This window comes from Coregonus lavaretus, assembly GCF_964263955.1.
Source record: "Coregonus lavaretus genome assembly, chromosome: 11".
Taxonomy (NCBI): Eukaryota; Metazoa; Chordata; class Actinopteri; order Salmoniformes; family Salmonidae; genus Coregonus; species Coregonus lavaretus.
The window spans coordinates 34,046,501-34,074,413 of NC_139998.1; the positions used below are offsets into that span (position 1 = coordinate 34,046,501).

Sequence of the window (27,913 nt, forward strand, 5' to 3'; positions counted from 1 at the left end):
GATTATGAGCTGATATCTTATCAATAAATAAAATCAATAAAACGCACAACATTGTGAGGTATCACAAGGAGAGCATGTGTTATGCTGTATTATAAACGGGGTGGTTCGACCCCTGAATGCTGATTGTCTGAAAGCCGTGGTATATCAGACGTATATATACCACGCGTATGACAAAACATTACTTTTTACTGTTCTAATTACACTGGTAACCAGTTTATAATAGCAATAAGGCACCTCTGGGGTTGGTGGTATATGGCCAATATACCACGGCTAAGGGTTGTAACCAGGCACTCCGCATTGTGTCGTGTATAAGAACAGCCCTTAGCCAAATATATTATAATGTATAATAATGTTGTATAATCACCTTCCGGTGTAAAAACCATGGAAATGTAAAACAAAAAAATGTTTTAAGTGAGAATAGGTATTGATCTGAAGCCGAAAAAGAAAGGAAATTCACATAGGCACCACAATGCATATTCCACCAATGCTCTACCAATGTCATGCGTCAGTGTGTAGTGGTAGGACGGAGTCAGGCGCAGGACACAGAACTTAGTAAACAACGTACTTTACTTAACAAAAGTAACAGAGCATATCTTCCACGCAGGGAATAAAAAATACCAGCTCACAAGAAAGACAGCAAAACAACGAACAATCACGCACAACACCATGAGGAAACCAGAGGGTAAAATAGAGAAACAAATTAACATGATGGGAATTAACATGATGGGAACCATACACAACAAAAAAAAATGTATGCACGCATGACTGTAAGTCGCTTTGGATAAAAGCGTCTGCTAAATGGCATATTATTATTATTATTATAGGTGTGTGCAATCAAGACAAAACAAGCGGAACACAGAAACATAGATCGGTGGCAGCTAGTACTCCGGTGACGACGAACGCCGAAGCCTGCCCCAGCAAGGAGGAGGGGCAGCCTCGGCTGAATTCGTGACAACCAAGGTTTTCCAGCACACGGCTTTGACCTACTGTAGCTATGTTGGTATTGTACTTCCAACAATGTGTCAGCAGGTTTCTTAGGATTCAAACCTTCTCAAACAGCCTAATTCATACTCTTCAGAGAGGGAATGGACTTGGGAAACCCTGCCCTATATATAATTTGTCTGTATGTATTTTTAGATATAGGCCTATTGTAAATGTTTATTAGTGTTGTGTCGCCATCTTTATTGCAAAAAGAAATACAAGAACAAACATAACTTGACACATTATTTTGACAGAGGTAATGAACTGCACATTGATCAGCATAGCAATTGATAAAACAGGACCATGTTTGAAACACAAGTGGTTCTGAGCTTATGTCAATATTACACAGGTAAACTAACAGTTACAGAAATCAGGAATGCAGACAGGCTCTTTCTATCTGAGCTACTGTGTCCAACACACCACCACCTGTTGTCATGTTGGGCACCTGCTGACCAAAAAAGGATGTTATTATGATATTTTTTTTCTAATGACATGTTTGCTAATATAAAGGTTTAAGGAAATACAGGCATGTACCACATTACTACAAGACACAACAGCTCAATCAAGCATGATGGTCTTGCAAGTATAAAAGCAAAGCTTGCTTTCACAAAAAGCATGAAAAGGTAGCGTAATGGGATAATGTCTTACTGTGGTGTGTGAAGAATCCAATACTTCACCTTGCATGCGGTACAAATCACATTATTGTGGAAGCACCTCCTCTAAAAATATGAATTAGGCTGTTTGAGAAGGTTTGAATCCTAAGCAACCTGCCTACACGTAGTTTGAAGTACAATGCCAACATAGCTACTGTAGTAGGTCAAAGCTGTGTGCTGGACAACCTTGGTTGAGTATGGGTGGAATATGCATTGTGGTGCTCATGTGAGTTTCCTTTCTTTTTCGGCTTCAAACCAATGCCTATTCTCACTTAAAACGTTGTATGTTGTTTTTAATCGTATAGATACATTTTACATTTTAGTCATTTAGCAGACGCTCTTATCCAGAGCGACTTACAGTTAGTGAGTGCATACATTATTTTTTATTTTATTTTTCATACTGGCCCCCCATGGGAATCGAACCCACAACCCTGGCGTTGCAAACGCCATGCTCTCCCTGCTGGCCATTCCCTCCCCTACCCTGGACGATGCTGGGCCAATTGTGCGCCGCCCCATGGGTCTCCCGGTCGCGGCCGGCTACAACAGAGCCTGGATTCGAACCAGGATCTCTAGTGGCACAGCTAGCACTGCGATGCAGTGCCTTAGACCACTGCGCCACTCAGGAGACGAATGTTGACGTCACTGCGATGTGCAAGTTCTCTTTTATGGATTCTTTATTGTTGTTGGTGTAATCCACTCCACAGAGGACTAGACAAATGAAAATGTCAGTGAAGTGTTTTGAGCCATATCCAAATCTAGCTACTATACCTGTATGTATCCCTAGCCTCTTGATGTTCTAGAGCTGCCTGCGAACATGTCAGTAGCAGTGTGGGGAGCCGACACCATATGGGATTGTAACTGCTGGGCTGAATTGCTGCTGATGACAGGCTGGTCACAATGATTGCTCTCATCCCTGTACAGCCAGACTGCCATGCTGTGATTTTTTTCTGAGTCTGTCTGTATCCTTCCCTCAGAGCTGGTAGCAGGCTGTGGAGGCTGTGGGTCAGTCATTAAGAGAAGATTGGCAGCTCTCTCCCCAACAGGGATCAGTCATTCCTCACCCTGCAGCTGACATACTGACCCAGCACTGGACCACCAGGTTTCACTGTAATTATCTGGATGGCAGGGAATGGGTTTGACGCTGGTCGGAAGAGATTTACATTTTAGTCATTTCTTAGATGCTCTTATCCAGAGCGACTTCCAGTTAGTGAGTGCATACATTTTCATACTGATGATGAGCTAAAGACACAGTAACTTCTTTGGGGAAAAGCTTCCATTCCCATATAACAGTCAGTTAGACTCTATCAAAATAACCAAACAGACAACATACAAATATGTATCCAAATAAATACACAAGTGCACAGGACATGTGTGTTGAATATTCCAACAACTGTACTTTTAATGCAGTTATGCTAATAAAGAAGTTTGAAATGTTTCCATAACATTTTTAATTGACTCTTTAGCAGGTGGAAATAACTAATGGACGCTCCCATGGGGAGAGGATAGGAGTAAAATAAAACTGAGAATTCATTAAACACATCTCATCTTCTCCTATCCGTCCTGTACACACACTGTTTAATGAGCTACTCTCATTATCCTCTTATTTATCAAGCCTTGAACCATCACACAAACACACACACACACTCTATTTCTGAATCCACTCAGGACAATTTGTTTAATATTGCTAAGTGACCATCCAAGTTCAGCAGCTTTTCCAATATTACATTTCTTCCACTGGCCTGTGCTCCTTTTTTCGATGTTCTCTCCTTTCTTTCCTTTCGTGCGCACCACTTTCATCTCCTCCCCTCCCCTCCCCTCCCCTCCCCTCCCCTCCCCTCCCCTCCCCTCCCCTCCCCTCCCCTCCCCTCCCTGTCTTGAGAGATGAGGGTTGTTTATTTTTGTGTTTTTTATGGCAATGTCACAGGCATGCAGGGTGAGATTAAGCTATTGTTTAAAATGTCAATGTAGAGAGACTCGTTTAAAGGTGCAGAGCTGGTGTAGCAGCCCTTTGAACCAGCTCCACCTGACATATCTACAGTGCCTTCAGAAAGTATTCATACCCCTCGACTTGTTCCACATTTTGTTGTGTTACAGCCTGAATTCTAAATGGATTAAATTGATGGTTTTTCTCACCCATCTACACACAATACCCCATAATGACAAAGTGAAAACATGTTTCTAGAAATTATTGAAAATGTATTGAAAATGAAATACAGAATATCTCATTTACATAAGTATTCACACCCCTGAGTCAATGCATGTTAGAATCACCTTTGGCAGCAGTTACAGCTGTGAGTCCTTCTGGGTAAGTCTCTAAGAGCTTTGCACACCCGGATTGTACAATATTTGCACATTATTATTTTTAAAATTCTTCAAGCTCTGTCAAATTGGTTGTTGATCATTGCTAGACAGCCATTTTTAAGTCTTGCCGATTTAAGTCCAAATTCGATGTTGTCTTGGTAAGCAACTCCAGTGTATATTTGGCCTTGTGTTTTAGGTTATTGTCCTGCTGAAAGGTGTATTTGTCTCCCAGTGTCTGCTGGAAAGCAGACGGAACCAGGTTTTCCTCTAGAAATGTGTGTTTAGCTCTATTTCGTTTATTTTTATCCTAATAAACTCCCTAGTCCTTGCTGATGACAAGCATACCCATAACATGATGCAGCCACCACCATGCTTGAAAATATGAAGTGGTACTCAGGGATTTGTTGTGTTGGATTTGCCCCAAACATAACACTTTGTATTCAGGACATAAAGTTAATTTCTTTGCCACATTTTTTTCAGTTTTACTTTGGTGCCTTATTGCAAACATGATTTATGTTTTGGAATATTTTATTCTGTACAGGCTTCCTTCTTTTCACTCTGTCGTTTAGATTAGTATTGTGGAGTAACTTGTTGACAAGGGGTGGGGGGCTATGTATATTTGTAAACAACAGCTGGTGCATGAGATTTAAGGAAGTCTCGAGGTTTTGCTCGCCTGAGATAGTGTGGTCTAGATCTTATCATGAGATACTCTATCTACCAAGAGAGTTTTCATCTTTCTTTGTAGCTGTTTATTTACCACCACAAACCGATGCTGGCACTGAGACCGCACTCAATGAACTGTATACGGCCATAAGCAAACAAGAAAACGCTCATCCAGAGGCGGCGCTCCTAGTGGCTAGGGACTTTATTGCAGGGAAACTTAAATCTGTTTTACCTCATTTCTACCAGCAGGTTAAATGTGCAACCAGAGGGAAAAAAACTCTGTGGAGCAGGTTGAGAGCTTCAAGTTCCTTGGTTTCCACATCACCAACAAACTAACATGATCTAAGCACACCAAGTCGTGAAGAGGGCACAACAAAACCTATTTCCCCCTAAGGAGACTGAAAAGATTTGGCATGGGTCCTCAGATCCTCAAAAGGTTCTATAGCTGCACCATCGAGAGCATCCTGACTGGTTGCATCACTGCCTGGTATGGCAACTGCTCGGCCTCCGACCGCAAGGCACTACAGAGGGTAGTGTGTACGGCCCAGTACATCACTGGGGCCAAGCTTCCTGCCATCCAGGACCTCTATACCAGGTGGTGTCAGAGGAAGGCCCTAAAAAATTGTCAAAGACTCCAGCCACCCTCATCATAGACTGTTCTCTTTGCTACCGCATGGCAAGTGGTACCGGAGCACCAAGTCTAGCGCCAAGTCTAGCTTCTACCCCCAAGCCATAAGACTCCTGAACAGCTAATCATGGCTACCTGGACTATTTGTATTGTATCTTTTTAGTATTTCTTAAAACTGCATTGTTTGTTAAGGGCTTGTAAGTAAGCATTTCATTGTAAGGTCTACACCTGTTGTATTCGGCGCATGTGACAAATAAAATTTGATTTGATTTGATCCGTCCTCAGTTTTCTCCTATCACAGCCATTAAACTCTGTAACAGTTTTAAAGTCACCATTGGCCCCATGGTGAAATCCCTGAGTGGTTTCCTTCCGTTAGGATGGATGCCTGTATCTTTGTAGTGACTGGGTGTATTGATATACCATCCAAAGTGTAATTAATAACTTCACCATGCTCAAAGGGATATTAAGTGTCTACTTTTTTTTATTCTTACCCATCTACCAATAGGTGTCCTTCTTTGTGGTTGAATCTGTGTTTGAAATTCAATGCTCGACTGAAGGACCTTACAGATAATTGTATGTGTGGGGTACAGAGATGAGGTAGTCATTCAAAAATCATGTTAAATACTATTATTGCACACAGAGTGAGTCCATGCAACGTATTATGTGACTTGTTAAGGAAATTGTTACTCCTGAACTAATTTAGGCTTGCCATAACAAAGGGATTTGTTGTGTTGGGGTTGAAGAGTTATTGACTCAAGACATTTCAGCTTTTCATTTTTTATTAATTTGTAAACATTTCTAAAAACATAATTCCACTTTGACATTATGGGGTATTGTGTGACACAAAATCTCAATTTAATTCATTTTAAATTCAGTCTGTAATACAACAAAATGTGGAAAAAGTAATACTTTCTGAAAACTCTATCTCCTCCAGTCATGTCTCATTGATCTAGGTTCATATTCATGCAGCTCCAGTGGATCTATAGTCGTCTCCCCACCACTTCATATGTATACATGCATCCCTCTTTCTGACATGGTGGCACAGCAGGGGAATTATTTCTGAATTGTTTTGTTGTTGATGTTTATCTCTGTGAGTTTGACATTGATTTAGTTGACTGATGTGGTAGGTAGTATTCCTCCACTCCTGTGCCCTGAAGGGGGGAGAGATACCTGTCAGCTCCTATCCAGTCTATTCCAGCACATTGCTAATGTAGGTGAGACCGGGGTTGTTGTCACACTTTTTACTCTTGTGTGTATTTCTCAGTACCAGTATATCTTACAATACTCTTTTCAATATTAGGAGAAAGACCAAGGTCTTGGGTTGAAATGTGGACCCTTTTTATCATCATATCTTATTCCAACATGGAGTTATTAGCCATTAAACACACTCTGTCCACTTGTGACAACCAGACCCATCGTGGGGCTGGATGTCACATAGTATGGGGTTGGTTGTCACAATGTTTGCTAGTAACTTATTCCTTTTGTAACAGGAAACGAAGCAATATAGCAAACAGAGTCTTAGAAATAGCCAAGCCTTTATTTCAGCAAACAAAATTCAGAATTTTATGCCTTGAGCATATCATATGACATTTTTAGTACATCTGTGTGTGTGTGTGTGTTTGCACATGCATGTGTGCGTGTGTGTGTGTGTGACAGAAAAAACATTGTGTGAGAGAGAGGCAACGAAGGGAGCTCTTTATAGCACAAGCACAAAAGAGTGTAGGATTTATTGTATACTGGCAGTGGCAATGTTGATAGTGACAACCAACCCCACATTCCATGTGACAGCCATCCCCAACCACTCCCCCCAATGTTAATGAAGATGTTAGTTACCACATGGCTTGACCTAGGCATTCAGAAAATGGTTTGAAATGTATCTCTCCCTTTCCTCTTTTCAGCAAACATAATTATTCATGGTTACATCCATAATTCAAACATTTACAAAGAAAATACCAAGATATATATTTTTTTACTTTCACCTATGAAAAACCCATACATTCCCCTCACCTCAATGTTTTGTCATGCTGACATGACCAGGTGGATGAGTCCTTTCAAATAAATCACACATTTGTACCTTAACATTATTAAACAGCACCATTTAGATTGGGAGCAATTATCACTGTGACAACCAACCCGTGAGACAACCAACCCCGGGCTCCCCTATCACTCTTTGAGTGTCAAACAAGGATAGCTGCATTGGGGCAGTAGTTAGAGCATATTGCTATTCGACCACGTTGAAGTGTGTATGTTCTATATAGCTGATGCTGTATGAGTTCTTGCTCAATCTTTTCTTCAGTGTTTTATCCTTTTTTTAAAGAGGGACAGAGGGACAGTGTAGCTTCAGTGTGTTTTCAATGCTGACACACAGGTCAAACCCAGCGATAAGTCCACTTAAGTGCTTCTGTTTTTGTTTTCCTGTACAGGACCAAGGTTTCATCCAACTAATTTTCCTTGGATGAGATCATAAATAGGGGTAAATAAGATTTCCTGAAAATAAGATTCTCAATAGCACCTTGCTTATTTTCTGTTTACTGTTGAAGTCAGAACGTTTTGGTTTGTGTAGCAGTGAGGTGATATTAACCATGGCCGTGTGTGAACTCTAGCAGCACCTGCTCTCCTTTCCTCTTGCATAATCAAACCTGGTGACTGGGGTTACTGCGTAACCATGGTAACAGAGGAGGCACCCATCAAGAAGCCCTGGCTGGCCTTGCTGTAAACCAGAGTTGTTGGAGGGGAAAGCCAAGAGATTGATCGTTACTGTGCCTCTGTTTTGTCCTTATCATTCAGGCTCAGGACATATTTCATTAGCAGTGTGTAACTTATTTTGTCATGAAAGTCATTTGATGGGTGGGTCATGCAACCAGCTGTTATAATAACATCTGTTTGTCAGCAAAGGTCCCAGTGTGTGGTCTGTCTAAGGGAATATATTTTGCATTGTAAGCCTGGCTCTCTGAGTAATAAAGTTCCACCCAGTCAATTAATAATGTAGTGGAATGTAAAATAGAGAGCAAATAGAGGAAGAGGGAGGAAGGAGTGAGGAAGCTAGACTTCAAGGCAGGGCTAGTGTGTTTCTCAGGGGAGGGAACATCCAGAAGAAGTTCTCTCTCATTCGTTCTCTTTCCTCAGGAACGTGCTGCTGCTGTGGTGCACAGGGCTCTCACAGATCTGTCTACGTCTGAATAATCTAATTGGGGAGCTCATTTGAATTTCTATATAGATAACAGGGTTAGTGGTGAGTGTTAGATTTGAATATAAGTCTACAGATGACAGGTTACTGCCCAGCTAGGTATACTGTTGGCTTATTTATTGTATGTACAGAATAGACAGAAGCTTTTGTTGCTCCCTTAACTATTGTGACGGGTGGTACCACCAATAGTAAGCAGTCATTGTTACTTCCCTATTGATAACACGTGGCACACTATATCATGTTTCGAAAGGAAAATGTTTTTATATATTTTTCCATTTCTAAGTTTAGCTCACATATTATAATGTAATATTATGCATTAAGGTGTCTGTATTAGAATAAACGTGGCAAAAACAAATGTAGACATTAATAAATGCATTTCTATAGCTTCCAAAATATTTTTTATAACGGTGGGGGAGTGCCAAGATGGAGGCACGTTGACTTTAAAACAGTGCCCCCTGTCAGTCATCTAGTGTATATATAACTCATTGGTCAGAACTCATACATATGTATGTGGAGAGCAGCATGGAATATATATTGATTGTTGCCAGTGACTACTAGGAGCTATGTTTAGTGCTAATGAACCTGGCATCATATCTAAAGGCGCCTTATGTTTTCAAATGTTTTAGACTGCCATCGTACCATCATCACACCTTAAACAGACATGGTCCATCTGTACCCGGATTCAGAACTAAACCAATTAGCAACAATGGAATTTGAATATTCATCAGCATCTGACATGACTTTGAGCTCTTGGCATGGAGAATTGCATGAAGCCATATCTAGTATTCCTGGATCATCAGTGAACAGCACACAAATTATTCTGCAAGGAGAATGTTGAGGGTCTGAATGTGCCATCGAACACACACTATAATGAATGTGTCTCAATGAGCCATTGAGATACACACATTATAGTACATGTTTATCCTTATATCCTATCTCCGTGCCCTAACTTCTCTGACAGGATTGATTAAAGTCAAATGGAGGGCCTTCTACCTTGCCTAATGATGCAGGTAGTCATGCATCTAGTCCTGTCTGATCACAGAGCATGGAGAGATAGGACACAGGAAATCAAAGACAAAGATGTATTTATTTATCATTTATCAAGTTCATTACTACAGTATGTGTCACACCCAATTTAGCAACAGCAGAGCATTCATTAGTCATGTGCCCATTTCAAGCAGAGCTCGCTTTAAAGTTGGATACAGAGGTTAGGTTTATAACTAACTTAGCTTTCTTCAGTCCTGCAGATGACCTTATTGATATTGTGTATATATCGTGTGAATGTAAAAATAAACCATACACGACAACACAGAATCATACCAGCTACCTTAATAAAGAATTCTGTTTGAATTCTCTCTCCAGCCTAGCCATAAACCTACGGGCTGTATTGCTATCTCCAACCCTCTCTCTCCATCAGTTCCTATCACATCCCCCTGTCCAAGAGAGAAAGATCCCATTTCCTTTTGGGAATAGAAACCAAAAAAGATTGAATCCTGTAATCTATAATTCATTGAGGTCAGTGACCACTGGAGAGTCACTGCATCGTCCCCTCTATCTGGGAGGTTGATTTGCTTTGTTTTCATGTTACTCCTCACCTCCTGTTGTGGTTGGGCTGTTGTGCTGCTAACACACAGCTGGGACAGAGAGAGAAGGGAGAAAATAGGGCATGCTTCTGACTGTCACTTTGTGTGTTTGTGAATACATCTCATCAGTTTGAAATAGGTCAGGGTGTCAAGGATTCTCTATCTGTCTCTCTGTCTCTTCATTACTTGTTATGTTGTATGAAAAATGTATGCATTCACTAACTGTAAGTCGCTCTGGATAAGAGCGTCTGCTAAATGACTAAAATGTAAATGTAAAATGTACTCACCTTTATTTTGAGTTTGAGTCTCCCTATCCATGAAGAGGGTGCTGTAGTAACGTCTGTTGAAGTATCAACATGGAGGGGGCACTGAGAGCACTGGTCCATTAAACATCACTGTCTAACATCTAACATCGCTGCAGCTGTCTGCCTCGGAGTAGAAAAGTAGAAAATGGAGTTGGGACAATAAGAGACTGAGGTAGGTGGTATGTCAGGAGGATGAGAGATGGAGAGAAGTGTGTATGGAGGATGGGGGGAATAGGTGTAGGGAAGTTGGGTAAGACGGGTAGAGGGGTGTAGGGAAGATGGGACAGTGTGGGTGAGCGGTATAGGGAGGCTGGAAGAGGGGGAGGCTGGGAGAATGGGGGTGAGAGGCATAGGGAGGTTGGGAGAGTTGGTAGATAGGTGTAGTGAGGATGGGCAATGTACTGTAGGTAGGATGGGAAAGTGGAATAGAGAGATGTTGGTAGCATGGGTGAGTGTGGGAGAGATATCTTTAGGGCAGCAGCAGGGTCTGGGGTGTGGAGGATGAGAATGTATGTGGTGGAGCAGCAGCACTGTGTGGGCCGGCCCATCCCTGGCTAATAGAGGAGGGAAAGTGTGCCACAGCTCTTGTCTGTACTCTTTCGTTAAGCCTGGGAGCCTCCTGCTCTACAGTAAATCTCTCTGGGGCTTTTCTATATGGCTACAGGCTCCAGTTAGCGAGACCGACTCCTTCACTCTCTCCACCCGTTTTATCTTCAGTGATGATGCAGGAGCGTGTTTGCCGTCCTGCAGACTGGTTAGTTGTCTGAAACGTGGGAAGTTATTCGCCTGAAGTGATCCCTGTCTGAAATATACACGGCATGTGAATTGGAAGAGACTGTCAGAGGAGTTTGGCTGTGCACTTGTAGGACTTTACTTACCACACTGCAGTGGAGAGCTCCTTTCATGCAACCATACAATATTGTCTCGTTATTCCCTTTTGAAGAGGCAGGTGGTCAGTTCAGTGATTTTCCTGAATGCAGTCCTTCTGCAACATTACATTCCATTATTTCATTGGCTTGACAAAAGAACTACAGCAATGACAATAATTTAGCCAATCTACAGTGTGCCTCCTCAGTAACCCTTGCTCTGTGGCAGGGGGTACAGTAGGCACACGTGAAACCCAGGCTGGATCCAGAGATACAGCCACGCTGCATCATGTCTCAATCAAAGGCGATAGAAAAAAATCCCCCATAGAGAATGATTTGTTTTCCAGCCTTCTCCACCGTTCAAACAAAGGCCTTATCATTACAGAATCCCAGGCCTTTGTAATGGTGATTTCTCCAAATAACCCTGCCTGATTAAAATTGCCTGGAAAAAGGGCGGTGAGCAGCGATTATAATTAGGCGCTGGACAGGACTCATTTGGTGGTATTTGGAGCCATTGTTTGTCGTTACCTCCTGCTGCCCTGATGGTGGGTTATAAGGCCTTCACTGGGAGAGAGGTACACCCAGCTGGAGACCACTCTGCAGCTGCTAAACTATCAGTCCCGACCTCACACAGAGAACTGCAGAACTCCCATTTCCTCTCTTTCACTGTTTTTTTACAACTACTTTTACTGCTACTGCTTTCACTGTTTTTACTGTGGCTCGATTGACAGGTAGATATTTATGTATTTGACTCATGCTTGGGTAGTGCTTTAGTGTATTGATTGTGTGTATTCATCAGAATCCAGGATGGATGAGGAGATAATGTCAAGAGAGCCTGTAGTGTACTTCATGTTTTTCTAGGCCTGTACATTATTGGAATACCCCTCTGGTGAATTGGTAGTCTTCCTACTTCGATCCACACCTTTACAGTATGTAATTTTCCCATATTGACAGTCAAAGGTTTAGCCTTTTTTTATTGAATACTTTTTGCATTCAATCTATATGACTCTCTCCTAGAGGTAAAGTCTTTGAATACCAATATCTACATTGCTTCAAACTTTTCTATAATTTCTGTCATATTAATGGCTTATCGCCCTTACAGTTTATTCGTAGAGCCACCTTAAAGGGGCAATCTGCAGTTGCTACATAAATTTTTGGACTATATATACCCATTGATTCTTGAAGAATATAACTTCAAAATACCTAATGAGCTTAGTTTAACTGTTGTATCCCATCAGAACCCAAAATATATGTTTATAAACATTGTAAATGTAAACAAACACTGTATAGCCTCAAAACATGATTGAAACTATCATTTTGATATCATGGATGTTCAGTCCTTGCATCCATACCTCTGTCTAATAATTTGAGTGGTTACATTTCTCCAGTCCCATCCCTCAGCTTTTTACCAAAACAGAAGCAGGGTGTCCGCTTTGTTATGTTTTCAACTGCGGATTGGCAAATTATATTGTGAGAAGTCTCCTTTCTGCAGTGGTGTAGTGCTATTTTTTTAGGTGCAGGAGTAAAAAAAATGTAATAAAACATTACATTATAATTTCTCAATCAAAGTTTGTACCGACAGCTGTAGCCTATTGAATATTATTATAGAATATGAATAAAATTCATCCTCCAATTGCAACGTCTGCTTATGCCCACACGTATTTTCTCAATACATCTTTATATTTTTAATACCCTCAAACACCAAGTTAGGCATACCTCATTTCAAAATAGGCCATCATCACTGTCAATCATGAATGATAATTCTTCAAGTTTTACCGGTGAAAGTCCAAACTGCATCTCCATGCCAATCATTTGATTTCAATCAGTTTCATGGGAATATGCATTTAGATCTTCTTGAATTACTGTTTTGTGAGCGAATTAAAGCATATGGTGTTAACAAACTATTAGCCTTTCTTGTATTTTTGTTTCAATCAAAGCATATATCCTGCCTAGTGGGGCACGCTGTTGAGTTTTGGCCACATGAGAAAATAAATGTGACTATTCAGCTTCAGCTAACCATCCTAAAATCTCACTAGAAATGAGGTGTTTTTGGTGTATCAGTAACGTAATAGGCCTACTATGCTATACTATTATATTCTGTTCTGTTTGTAAAATACTAATTACCCACTGGGCACAAAAGTCAATTCAATGTCTATTCCACGTTGGTTCAACACAATTTCATTGAAATGACGTGGAAACAACATTGATTCAACCAGTGTGTGCCCAGTGGGTCATCATTATGTGATCTTGCGGGACACTGATTCAGCTTGGGAAATATTTTTAGCAGCTCCTTGTATTCTCAAATTGAAATCCCTCGTACTCCGGCAGTACTACTACCCTGCCTTTCTGGTAGAACTGCTGCAGAGTTCTGTAGAGTAGAAGGGGATGTTGATAAAAGCCCCCCTATGGTTTCTCTCAGTGTTCTGAACTCACTGGTGTTGCTAATGTGTGCTTATACAGGATCAGGAGTAATGCTGGGAAAGGTACTTTCTTGTATACTGGAGCCTCAGAGTGGAATGAGTTGCCTCTGCCCATAAAAACGACGTCCTCTCTGGGCAGCTTTCAAAATAAAGTAAGAAACTGTTTGATGTCTTCTGTGCCCATATGAATGACCCCTATGATGTAACTGCAATGATGAGATAGATGTTCTTCTTCTTTGTTTTTATGGTTTATTATCTCGTCATACTGTGTTCAACCGTGTTGGATCTTGCCTAGCCATCTTGTTTCAAGACCTCAATGGAAATAAGTCCCAGACTTTATTGTGTGTTATCCTCGATGATTTTACTCATGTGCATATATGGCTTTTTCAAGTTTTATGTGTGCTTGTTTTTTTTATGGTTGAATTATTAAACTAAAAAAACTAAAAAGACAGGGTCAGCCTGACCTCCTGCAGACACTCACACAGCCATGGAATGACAGACATCTGCAGCAAGTGGACAAAGGAAAACAGAGTCTTCATTTCACATTGTATGGATTCCCCTGACTGAACCACTCACAGACACACACACACACACACACACACACACACACACACACACACAATGGAAGAAACACAGCTTAATCATTGGCTTCTTTGAGAGGAGGCTCCTCGTGTCCTCCGTTCATTTACTCCAGCAGTAGATCTAATCCCAGTCTTGTAAAGTCTCTACGACATAGATCCAGCAGCCGCTGAATGGTTGTATCAGTGCCTGAATAACTGCATTATGTCCTGATTCCTGCTTTCAAGCCTGGCTAATGCGATTGAGATTGAATCCTTTCTTTCATTTTCTCGGAAGCTTTGTCTAACTGGGTCTGCAGCAGGGCCAGATCAGCTCTACTGATGCAGGCAGCACAGCACCTTTACCTGTCTGTCACTGTTCAGACTCCATCATGCAGGGGATGAGTTTAAACCCAGAGAAAATGACAAACCTTTCTTCAGCCACTCGAGAATGTGATAGTGTGAAAGTGTAACACTCGGTACCTGTGAACTTTCCCTCATAATATAGTAGACTAAATACATTGTGACAAGTCAAACTTCGTCCTTGCCTAACTTCCCATATATCCGTCAGTTTCAGGGTATGATGATGATGTATTGCAATGATTAAGTACACAACAGATGTCAGGTTGTCATGAAATATCATGAAATATTATTTAATATTTGTGAACTCTGTGAACTGTTGTTTTTGTGGAATTGGTAAGGACAGTGTAACATAATCCTCATAGACAGGACATGGGCAGTATAGCAGGTTCAAGTGTTATTATTGATTTTGCTGAAATATTTTCAGTCTTATGCAGAGCTTATTCTACAGCAAAGCCTTCCTCAGTCTCGCTCTCTCTCCACTGTCCAGCTGGTATGTAAACGTACCGACAAAGGTGTGATCTCTGTTGGGAGATAAATATGCAAAGATAACTTGTGTTTTTAACTATTTTGAGGTATAAACATTCCTAGTTACAGACTCCAAAGTTGCTGTTAGCTGACTCTCAGCAACACCATTTGGATTTGCAGAAATTATATTTAAGCTAGGCCTTCCAATAAAGTATTTGAGGAAGCCAAGGCTACGGCTCACACATTATCATTAAGGAATCGTCAGGCACCGTCATCTTAGAAGTCTTAAAAAATGGGTTTCCAGGAGGTTATGTCTAGATTTTGCCCTAATCTTATGGGAGCCTACCCTGAAATGTATAAAAGTAACAGATATCACTCAACTCAATCCAGCTCTCTCTCTGTCTCATTCTGCATTCAACCCTCAGTATGTCTCACTTTTACTGTCTGACTGACTGACTGACTGACTGTGACTCTTAGACCTTTCCTGTCTGTATCTGTCCCTGGAGGGAGACCCTGTTAATAAAGAGATCATAGTCCTCACCAGGCTCTTCTGCTCACACACACAGAGCAGCAATTAGACCTCTATCACTGCTCGTCATCAGTAATCAGCCCACAGCAGCCAGGCTTAATGTTATCTATTAATTCTCTCTCTCTCCCTGTGTAAAGACCAACAGTGATAGGATCAGTGGCTGGTTGGGCTTTGGCTCAGGTGCTACCTGCTACTCACTATACACTAAAATTGAATAAGCCCATTCGTTAAAACAAAACGCCTTGGCTGGTTTACCCACCTCTGAATTTCACTCATTTTACAGGTACACCCAATACAAGATATACCTTATGGATGGCTCTGAATTGTATTAGAGATTTTATGAAATTAGCCCTATTCACAAAGCATTTAGAGGTTGTGGCCTGCCATTTGAATAATCAGTTCTCCAGATGCATGTGTAATAGAATATGGGCCTGTGAGCCAACTCTGTAGTATTCCACCTGCTTGTGTTACTACACTGCTCAAAAAAATAAAGGGAACACTTAAACAACACAATGTAACTTCAAGTCAATCACACTTCTGTGAAATCAAACTGTCCACTTAGGAAGCAACACTGATTGACAATACATTTCACATGCTGTTGTGCAAATGGAATAGACATGTCCAGAGCATGGAGGCGCTACCAGGAGACAGGCCAGTACATCAGGAGACGTGGAGGAGGCCGTAGGAGGGCAACAACCCAGCAGCAGAACTGCTATCTCCGCCTTTGTGCAAGGAGGAGCAGGAGGAGCACTGCCAGAGCCCTGCAAAATGACCTCCAGCAGGCCACAAATGTGCATGTGTCTGCTCAAACGGTCAGAAACAGACTCCATGAGGGTGGTATGAGGGCTCGACGTCCACAGGTGGGGGTTGTGCTTACAGGCCAACATCGTGCAGGACGTTTGGCATTTGCCAGAGAACACCAAGATTGGCAAATTCGCCACTGGTGCCCTGTGCTCTTCACAGATGAAAGCAGGTTCACACTGAGCACGTGACAGACGTGACAGAGTCTGGAGACGCCGTGGAGAACGTTCTGCTGCCTGCAACATCCTCCAGCATGACCGGTTTGGCGGTGGGTCAGTCATGGTGTGGGGTGGCATTTCTTTGGGGGGCCACACAGCCCTCCATGTGCTCGCCAGAGGTAGCCTGACTGCCATTAGGTACCGAGATGAGATCCTCAGACCCCTTGTGAGACCATATGCTGGTGCGGTTGGCCCTGGGTTCCTCCTAATGCAAGACAATGCTAGACCTCATGTGGCTGGAGTGTGTCAGCAGTTCCTGCAAGAGGAAGGCATTGATGCTATGGACTTGCCCGCCCGTTCCCCAGACCTGAATCCAATTGAGCACATCTGGGACATCATGTCTCGCTCCATCCACCAACGCCACGTTGCACCACAGACTGTCCAGGAGTTGGCGGATGCTTTAGTCCAGGTCTGGGAGGAGTTCCCTCAGGAGACCATCCGCCACCTCATCAGGAGCATGCCCAGGCGTTGTAGGGAGGTCATACAGGCACGTGGAGGCCACACACACTACTGAGCCTCATTTTGACTTGTTTTAAGGACATTACATCAAAGTTGGATCAGCCTGTAGTGTGGTTTTCCACTTTAATCTTGAGGGTGACTCCAAATCCAGACCTCCATGGGTTGATAAATTTGATTTCCATTGATAATTGTTGTGTGATTTTGTTGTCAGCACATTCAACTATGTAAAGAAAAAAGTATTTAATAAGATTATTTCATTCATTCAGATCTAGAATGTGTTATTTTAGTGTTCCCTTTATTTTTTTGAGCAGTGTATTACACTACTAATGGACCTCTCTGTCTGTCTTCCCTGGAGGACCGTTCAGCAGTCTGACCATTAGTGCAGTACACAAGGCCAACCACACACAGATACAATTGCAAGATAAGCACCCTCCCTTCATGTATCATATTTTGCTCTACTTGTGTCTCATTTTGCTTAGATCAATCAAATAGTCTCTGTCTGTGCATGCAATATAGTATACCAGAGTATACCAAACATTAGCAACACCTTCCTAATATTGAATATTGAGTTTTGTGTTGTATTATGTGGTAGTGGAGTAGGGGCCTGAGGGCACACACTTAGTGTGTTGTGAAATCTGTTGTGAATGTATTGTAATGTTTTTAAAATGGTATAACTGCCTTAATTTTGCTGGACCCCAGGAAGAGTAGCTGCTGCCTTGGCAGCAGCTAATGGGGATCCATAATAAATACAAATACACATTTGTCGGGGCATGGACTACAAGGTGTCGAAAGCGTTCAGGGATGCTGGCCCATGTTGACTCCAATGCTTCCCACAGTAGTGGCAAGTTGGCTGGATGTCCTTTGGGTGGTGGACCATTCTTGACACACACAGGAAACTGTTGAGCGTGAAAAACCCAGCAGTGTTGCAGTTCTTGACACACTCAAACCGGTGTGCCTGGCACCTACTACCATACCCCGTTCAAAGGCACATAAATATTTTGTCTTGCCCATTCACCCTCTGAATGGCACACACACAATCCATATCTCAATTGTCTCAAGGCTTGAAAATCATTATTGAACCTGTATCCTCCCCTTCATCTACACTGATTTAAGTGGATTTAACAGGTGACATCAATAAGGGATCATAGACTGACCAGGTGAATCCAGGTAAAAGCTATGTCATGGAAAGAGTTCCTAATGTTTTGTACATATATTTCTGATTTTGTCACTAAATTACAACCTGCACTTGTAAACAACATTGTATCACTGTTTTGATTGTTTTTAATGAAAATACTGGCATGCTTGATTGCTATCTGGTTTACAGTGTGAAGGCTCTCAGTATTACTTTGGTGCAGTGTAGTTCTTTTGACCTAGTGTGCAAATGGAATCATTCATCTCCATCCTCTGTCTCATCGCAGTGCTAGCTGTGCCACTAGAGATCCTGGTTCGAATCCAGGCTCTGTCGTAGCCGGCCGTGACCGGGAGACCCATGGGGCGGCGCACAATTGGCCTAGCGTCGTCCAGGGTAGGGGAGGGAATGGCCGGCAGGGATGTTGGTAGAGCATGGCGTTTGCAACGCCAGGGTTGTGGGTTCGATTCCCGCGGGGGGCCAGTATGAAAAAAAAAATTATATATATGTATGCACTCACTAACTGTAAGTCGCTCTGGATAAGAGTGTCTGCTAAATGACTAAAAATTTAAAAATGTCTCTGTGTGCTGCCAAGAGGGCTGACCAGAGACAGGGCAGGGTTAGAGGCGGAGGCAGGGTTAGAGGCGGAGGCAGGGTTAGAGGCTGGGCAGAGACAGGGACAATAGAGGCAGTGGCGGGGGCAAGCAGATGCAGAGAACAGTGGAGGAATGACCACACTCTTAAACCTCCTCCTTCTTGATGTCTCTCTATAACCTGAACTCTACAACCTCAAAAAAACATCTGATGCTGATTAAACACGGCCACGGCGCCAACCCCAGATCCCATTCCATTCTGTCTGCATGTATGCTATACCAGCTCAGCAATGTCCATAGTGTGCAATTTGAGTACAAATGTATAACTCTTCTATCAGACAGCTTCAGTAGATTCTCTAATGTCACATTTAAATACATATTTCATATTTCCAAGCAATGATCAGACTTGGAATAATGTTCATTCTTTGATATTCAATCACCAGAAACACCAATACAAAGATTCTGCACATTGCCTCACTTTCTCTTTTCAGACCAGAAGGAAAACTGTTTCTGAACCTACAGCCGACATTGGCTGAGATAATGGAATTCGATATTCACTTTCTGTTTTCTTGGCAAGTTTAGGTTTTTCTGTCATAAGAAATGATCAGTCTGATGTAACAAAGTGTCCCAATTATCTAAAGAATCTTAGTGTGTGTCTGCTTACAAGAGATGACAATTAAGTTTATCCAAAATAATATAAAGCTTGTTTGACAGCACAGACCATTTCCCCACAATGGCAAAGCAGGAAGAATATTGGTTATTTCAACCAGTTAAAATAAACTGTAGCTCAGTTGGTAGAGCATGGCGCTTGCAACGCCAGGGTTGTGGGTTCGATTCCCACGGGGGGCCAGTATGAAGATGTATACACTCACTAACTGTAAGTTGCATCTGCTAAATTACTCAAATGTAATGAGTATGGCCAAGGTTGCATCCTAGCGGACTACTGCCTTTGAAACTGAAACTGTCCTTAGATCTGTCTGACTGTGCAGTTCTGAGTCCAGGTTTAAGACTCCTTAAATGTTATCACCCTCTTTTAAGTATTTTTCTCTTAAGCTTAGAGAAAGTGTCTGCCTTCAACCTTGAAAAACCCTTAAACACTCAGAAACTTTGCAATTTGCATTTGGCAAAAACACTCTGCAGAAGGGAAGCTTTTAGAGGCAGTGAAAGACATAGAGAGGGACTTATCTGAAATGTGTTCAGGAGATGTGCAGAAAGGTGCCAAGGCTTCTCTCATTCTCTATCTCCTCCCCCCTCTCTCGCTATCTCTTCTCTCCCCAGGTGTACGAGCGAGGGACCAATGTGGAGCAATTTGTTACCCGCTTCCTGTTGAAGGAATCAGCCAATCAGATCCAGTCTCTGCTAAACTCGGTGGAGAGTGCTGTGGATGCTATTGACGAGCAGCATTGTAGCCAATCAGGGTGAGTCATCGAGTTAGGAGGACGCCACTGCTGTGTCATGTCCTTATGTGTGAAATTGAGACTGGCAGTCCCCCATCAAAAGTCACTCAGGTTCCTAGCTACACTACATGACCAAAGGTATGTGGACACCTGCTTGTCGAACATCTCATTCCAAAATCATGGGCATTAATATGGAGTTGGTCCCCCCTTTGCTGCTATAACAGCCTCCACTCTTCTGGGAAGGCTTTCCACTAGATGTTGGAACATTGCTGCGGCAACTTGCTTCCATTCAGCCACAAGAGCATTAGTGAGGTCAGGCACTGATGTTGGGCGATTAGGCCTGGCTCGCAGTCGGTGTTCCAATTAATCCCAAAGGTGCTCGATGGAGTTGAGGTCAGGGCTCTGTGCAGGCCAGTCAAGTTCTTACACACCGCTCTCGAAAAACCCTTTCTGTATGGACTTTGCTTTGTGCATGGGGGCATTGTCATGCTGAAACGGGAAAGGGCCTTCTCCAAACTGTTGCCACAAAGTTGGAACCACAGAATTGTCTAGTATGTCATTGTATGCTGTAGCGTTAAGATTTCCCTTCACTGGAAGTAAGGGGCCTAGCCTGAACCATGAAAAACAGCCCCAGACCATTATTCCTCCTCCACCAAACTTTACAGTTGGCACTGTGCATTTGGGCAGGTATCGTTCTCCTGGCATCCGCCAAACCCAGATTCATCCATCGGACTGCCAGATGGTGAAGCGTGATTAATCACTCCAGAGAACGCGTTTCCACTGTTCCAGAGTCCAATGGCGGCGACATTTACACCACTCCAGCCGATGCTTGGCGTTGCACCTGGTGATCTTAGGCTTGTGTGCGGCTGCTCTGCTTTTTACACGCTACACGTTTCAGCACTCGGTGGTCCCGTTCTGTGAGCTTGTGTGGCCTACCACTTCGCGGCTGAGTCGTTGTTGCTCCCAGCTCTAGCAGGGCAGAAATTGGACAAACTGACTTGTTGGAAAGGTGGCATCCTATGACAGTGCCACGTTGAAAGTCACTGAGCTCTTCAGTAAGGCCATTCTATTGCCAATGTTTGTCTATGGAGATTGCATGGCTGTGTGCTCGATTTTATACACCTGTTAGCGACGAGTGTGGCTGAAATAGCTAAATCCACTAATTTGAAGGGGTATCCACATACTTTTGTATATATAGTGTATGTATGTGCCTTTTCTACTTACTGTGATCCTCCCTCACCCTCCCTGGCTCTCTCATCCCTCTCTCTCTTTTTCTCTCTCTGTCTCTCATCCCTCTCTCTCTCTATGTAAAGGTATCCCACTAAGGTCAGTCCACGGGTTCCAGAGAAACGTTATGAGAAACCAGTGCCTGACTACCCTCCTAACAACAGAGTCAGTGCTGCCAAGGATGTTGCCCCGAGGAACATCAACACTGCTACAGGTCAGACTTCTGCCTGTGTCACACACATACTACACTGATGTACGTCTCTCATTGACGTAGGTTTGTATTAATCCAGCCCCTTCTTCAATCTGCTGATTAATTTAAGTGATGTACTCTTTTTTCTCCCTCAGTCTCCCCAGAGACACATCACATTTAAACATTATGTAGACGTATCACCTGAACCAAATGCAATGTAAATGCTTTCTGAATGAAGTGTGACACATTTGTCGGTTACATTTGTGATTAGCTTGAAGACAAGCATGGGAGCATTAATCAAGTGCAATGGAAATCAAAAGCACTGTTCTCTTCAGGCAGAGTGATTTATTTCCCATTTTCTACAATCTCAATCAATCATCTACAGAAACATGGAGATGTGCCTGGCAGCTCTAGCTCTCCCACAGAGAGGAGAGAAGTAGGAGGGAGGCAGAGAGGAGGAGGAGGGAGGCAGAGAGAGGGAGGGAGGCAGAGGGAGGGAGGCAGAGAGGAGGAGGGAGGCAGAGAGAGGGAGGGAGGCAGAGGGAGGCAGAGGGAGGCAGAGGGAGGGAGGCAGAGGAAGGGAGGCAGAGGGAGGGAGGGAGGCAGAGAGAAGGAGGGAGGCAGAGAGAGGGAGGGAGGCAGAGGGAGGGAGGGAGGAAGGGGCTATACAATGACACAGATCGATCAAATAGGCACATATACTCTGCACTGCAGCCCTCACTTCGGTTAGAGTTTGGAGGCAAGCCACTGTAGAGAAGGTTTAAGTACAAACAGCTAGTACATTTATGGCTATCAGTAGCAATAACAAAATGGTCTTCTAAAACCATTGTATATTTTTGTAGTTTTCCTTCATTCGGAACCACAATGAAATTTAAGCTGTTTCATGGTGCTTCTGTCTCTAAGACAATTCTGGAATCAATCCATTTAAATCAGCTTGCATAACGTACAGCATTCAGAGCAGTTACAGAAGCCATAAACAAAGAGTGCCCAGTCAGCATGCATCATGCATGCAGTAGATAAGCATTACGTAAGTATACAGTGGTTTGGAAGTAGACCATAAATGCTGAAAATGGTAACTTTTCAATGGGGATAAATAATCCCTATTTCCCTGAATCCATTCCTGAATTTCAATTAGAGCGCGGCTCCATTTTAAAGCCGAGTAGGAGCTTCTGCCTATGGCCTCACAAATTAATTCCAGTTTTTTTGTGACACAGATAGAGGCCAATGATTCCCTTTGAAGTTTAGCAGTGTTTTCTACCCGTCGCCACTCTCTTCCTCTCTCTTCTCTTCCTCCCTGCTATAGTTTCCATCTCTCTCCATGTGTAATGAAACACTCAGACAGCTTCTTAACACTGACTCACATACTGTAGACACTCATAGGCTGTTGATACCAGCTCTCCCTTCCACTCACTTGCTGTAACAAATTGCATGTTGTAAGAAGTGCCCCTTTTGAAGGGTTTTGAGTGACTTAATTGATTTAGGATTGACGCGTGTTGAGAAGGAGGGCTATGAGATTGATTAGCAATGTATCATGAAGGAGCCATTTCATTGCCTGGCTACCCAGACTCCTTGCTCCAGCCAAACGCTACGCCACGCCCACTGACATTTGTTTCTTCTCCGCAATGAGTCTGGATCTGAGTACCTGCCCAACCCTTCAACAAACGCGAACACATTCGGGCCCGTCTGATTGGTCCAGAAACTGCTGGGTTGGGCCAGAGCCAGAACACTAGTGGGTAAAGCGGCAGTTTGAAAATGTGTCATTGGCTTTGATACTCTGATTGGTTAAAGACAATCCAATCGTGTATTACTTTGTTTTTTACAACACCCCTCGTGCCTATCGTCACCACAAACAACTTCAATGATGGCAGTCTCAGACTAAAGTATGTAGCGAACGACAGAGAAGAGGAAGAATTTAGTGTGAGCCGTCAGGCTAGCCTTTTTACGCATGGCCTTATGCGGCATTCCTGTTAATGTATTCTACTTGACGAGAAAAGACTCCATTGGCCAAGTTGTCACAATGAAGTAAAAACCACAGTGAAATAGTCTAAATTGCTCTCCTTTGATAACCCACTGGGCAAAAACTGATTGAATCAATGTTGTTTCCACGTCATTTCAACGAAATAATTCAATGTGATGTCGGTGAATCAACTTGGAAAACTGATTGGATTTGCAGAAAGTCATCAACGTAAGCGAATTTAGTCTTTTTTTCACCCAACTTTTAACCTAAATCCAGTGACATCATTTTTTGTTGTTGATTTCACGTTGAATTAACGTTAGTTGACATTGAACTGACTTCGGTGCCCAGAGGGAACAGTCTTTATAGAATTGTACTGCAGTTAAATTAGCACAGTGTCTGGTTCCACTGTCTAGCTACTGTGTTCAACAAATCAACTAGATTGGAATGATATGGAAGCCATTGAAACTGTCTATAGAAAAGGGCACTTTTGAGTCCATTGCTTAAGTCTGACACCAGTTTAAAATTTCCCTCAGACACTCATAAACCTGACTGTTTGGGCCATAAAAGCCAGTATTACAGCTGTCAGAGGCTGGGGAGAGGACCTTGATTGGATCCAGCTTTGTCTGGCCTGTCATTTGAGAACACCAGAAGGATAATATTGATCAATAACTCCCTATGCCCCTCACTCTCACATTTACTTGTTCTTCTCTCACTATCCCCCTCTCTCGTTCTCTTTCTCCCATTCACACTTGTCAAATATATATTTTCTTGCTGTTTTTCCTGCTGTTTCTTTTGCTTTATCTCTTTTTTTAATCATGACAGACAATACATTCTGGTTGCAGAATCTGTCTGTGCTCTCTGTTCACTGATCAGAGAATACCTTGCCAGTAAATATGCTAAATGTAAACATTCAGTTTTGTGGAACTGCAGGAGTATTTGACACTATGGGTGAAAAGTTATTTTTAAATGAGCCATTGTTCATTGTGCAATGCTACCTGAGACAAGGAACACTCCCCCATTTCATTGGGTGTGTGTCTGTTTGTGCTTGTGAGTGTGAGTGTGCAGGCATCAGCCTGTGTCGTGTACATTTTCCTTGCTCACAGCTTATCTGCAACTGTGCCATATGTTAGACAGTATGCTGAGACAGCTGCAAATGGAGATGGCTGTCTGTCATTAGCATGGCTAGTCAGGACTAATGACTGCTCTTCTGCATATGACAGAGACCATGCTCAAACAGCTTGGACTGCCATTCAGGCCCAACTGACCAAATGTGCCTGCTATGTGCCTGCTTCAAATGTCTCTATGGTTACGGCTGGTAGGTTCCAAAACGCAGCAGCCCCCCTCAGCTCTGTGGTTATCTGGTAGGCTCATCAACACAGGGGGAAGTGTAATCCTCTAATTGGCTTGGCACCTCGAGAGGTGATGATTTCAAAGAGCAGGAAGCCCTTTTCCACCACTAATTGGCTGTGTGGCATCACATAGAGGGGAGAATGGAATGATTAATATTGTTGGCTCTCATATTTATTTCTGCCTTAATGAAGCCTCCTATCACAGGGCTTCTAAGTGTATTTGACTCTACTGTCATTGTCGTCCTCTCTGGGCCTTTACAGCACACACTACTATCCAGGGTGACTAAAGAAGGCAAAGCTAATGACAAGAGCCAGGTGCGCTAGAATACAATGTATTATTGCTTTCTAAACAGAGCTGAAAAGCAATAAAGACCCTTCTCTACTGAGGCACTGGGAATATATTTCTACTTCAATCCTTGAATAGACATGATTCTTCCTGATTGACAAATGCAGTTGCCTATTTATCAGACCTGGTTGGAACTCTTTATTTCCATCAAATACTCATAGACTGTGGAGAAAAAAATCTGTATAATGATCTCTATCATAAAATGTATTGAATGCTGGGAGTGTGTTGGCGTCATGTGTTGTGTGCTCTGTTCAATCAGGGGTGGTGGAGGTGAGGAAAGAGACTCTGGAGGCACAGATCAACCGACTGGCTGAGCTGATTGGACGCCTTGAGAACAAGGTAAGAACTCCCCACCCTACTCTACATTACTTCAGGTACAAAGGTAATCTGTTCTGGCTTTGGTAAGTGGTCACATGTAATAGACTTTTCATTGACGTCATTACTGGCCTATCTCTAGCACATTCCAGGGTGGCAGGTTGCCTAGGGGTTAAGAGCGTTGGGCCAGTAACTGAAAGGTCGCTGGTTTAAATCTGTCAATGTGCCCTTGAGCAAGGCACTTAACCCTAAATTGCTCCTGTAAGTCCCTAAATGACTAAAATGTCAAATGCAATGGCACCTCTTTAGCACATCTCCAACAACACATCCCATCTCTGCTGTACCTCCCAGTAATTATGCTGAGAGAAACCCAGGGACCTGAGATGAGATTCAGATTGTGTTGGGGAGAGCAGTGCTGTAAACCCAGTAATCTCTTCTCTGGATATTATTGCTCTCTCTCCCCCAGTGGGGGATGTGGGGTGGGGGGAAGGGATGTGAAAGAAAAAGGACAAAGGAAGCAATTATTGAGGCCTGACGAACTATTGCAATATGTTTTGCTATTTCTTTCACCTATCCCTCCCTCTCTCACTCACTAGCTCTCTTCTCCCTCATGCCCTCCCCCTTTCTCCACTGCTGTCTTCCCTTACTCTTTTCCTCATGCTCTCTCTGTCTCCCTCTCATTCTCTCTTCTTTCTGTATCTCTCTATCTCTCTCTGCTCTGCTCTTTGTTCTCCCCCTTGCCCATGTCTTGAAGGAAGTGAGCATGGTAGACTAATGGAGTCCCCAGTTAATTCTGTAGTCTCTGGCAGGCAGGCAAGTTCTTATTACAGCTAAGAATAGCTGAACAGGTTTATTCCATGCTCGTTGAAGCGCCCCTTAGAGAACAGGGAAGGAGCTGTCAGATCCCAGTAAAGATTCCTAAATGGGAGCATTTCTTGGTCTTCCCAGGCAGACCCTCTGTGTCACAGGGCTAGGCGCGATCCTGGAGCAGTTAACCGTACTGTATGTCTGTGGTGGGATCAGACAAACGTTCCCTCACAGGAAAGATGTATTAGCAGCGGGCTGCACTGTTTGCCACAAGTGCTTATTATCCATGTTATAGGAGAGGGACTGTACAAAATCCCTGGTGTGGAAACAATTATTACAAAATGGTTTAGAATGGAGCGAGAATTTTGTTTACTGGATGCAGTTATGACTAACATGCATCGCACAAATTGAGTTGTCTTCTGCCTCACAAGATCATAGTAGTAATCCCCTTAGCTATCTCCATATGGAAAAATGCAATCTTATACAAGTGAATGGTTAACTTTTATTTTTTTTCATACAAAGCAGGCATATGCTTTAAATTGCTAGTCCTATACAATGTGCCTAATTTGCACACACTGAAGGCCCTGATTTTCATAGCCATGTCCCATCTAGTCATTGTATATTATCTGCAGGATGATTTTACCCAGAGGTGACCTCAGGCCCATCCCAGATGTGCTGTTGTTGTCTGTAGAATGCTGTAGAATGCTGTAGAATGCTGTAGAGTGCTGTAGAATGCTGTAGAGTGCTGTAGAATGCTTGCCTGCTGCTTCCTTTCCTCCGTTGTGTCATTATAAAGGCCTCAATTACCATGACGACTGGAACACCAGCCCGCTTTCTTCCTCCAGCAGCCCTCGTATTGCTACAGTATTTGGTTCTGTATGAAAGAAAATTCCAGGATCTCAAACCCCACATTGAGACACATCTGCGTTGAGTCATCATGCATCATTATGCACTCAGTAAGACATTTGTGGGAAGGATACTGCTATACAATACAGTGTTTCACTCCACTCCCACCGGAAAGCAGAAAGTAACTTCAGAAACACCACAGAATGTGACTTTTTCTCCGTTTTCAATAGTTGCTGTCCATAACTTACCCATCACAGTGTGTCTCGTGTAACGTATTGGCTCTGTCCTATGTGGCCTGCTGTAGACTTCAGAATAATAGGACACAGAGTGACTGCATTGCTCATGCCATTGTTACTTGACTCAGTTGATCCAGCCCATGTTCTCCTATCACTGCTTTGGATTGGATTGAAGACTGGGAGATGGGAAATATAGCTCTCCAATACAGTGATGGCTTTTCTGGGCTTTACATCTCTGATTAAGATCTCTGTGATTCCTTGTTTGCGCTCTTGATCTCTAGTGTCAATACATGCAATATTAAAGGTAGTGTCTACACATGCAATTTTAAATGTTATCTTGAAGGCCCTTCCACATTATACTGTGTGATAACTACCCTCTGCAGTGTAACATTTTCCTCCACAGATCTGTGAGTATATTAGCTAGCTAAGAGAGAGAGAGAGAGATAGAGAAATATTGTCAGTCATCAGAACAGTATGAAAGCAAGTCTTGAGTCTGCTGTGACAATCTAGAGATGAAATCACTGGATGAAGAAACATTCATT

The 27,913-nt window shown here is 42.8% G+C and overlaps 1 protein-coding gene across 1 annotated transcript in view; it reads left to right on the forward strand.

The window, feature by feature from the left end:
• necab2 (N-terminal EF-hand calcium binding protein 2) overlaps positions 1–27,913 on the forward strand; it is a gene marked incomplete at its 5' end in the record, with an annotated part of 169,635 nt that overhangs the window by 100,353 nt on the left and 41,369 nt on the right. Inside the window, 3 exons of the mRNA XM_084171902.1 lie at positions 19,980–20,119; positions 21,412–21,539; positions 25,427–25,506. Coding sequence (XP_084028028.1) covers positions 19,980–20,119; positions 21,412–21,539; positions 25,427–25,506 — 348 coding nt within the window. The remainder of the gene's footprint in view (positions 1–19,979; positions 20,120–21,411; positions 21,540–25,426; positions 25,507–27,913) is intronic.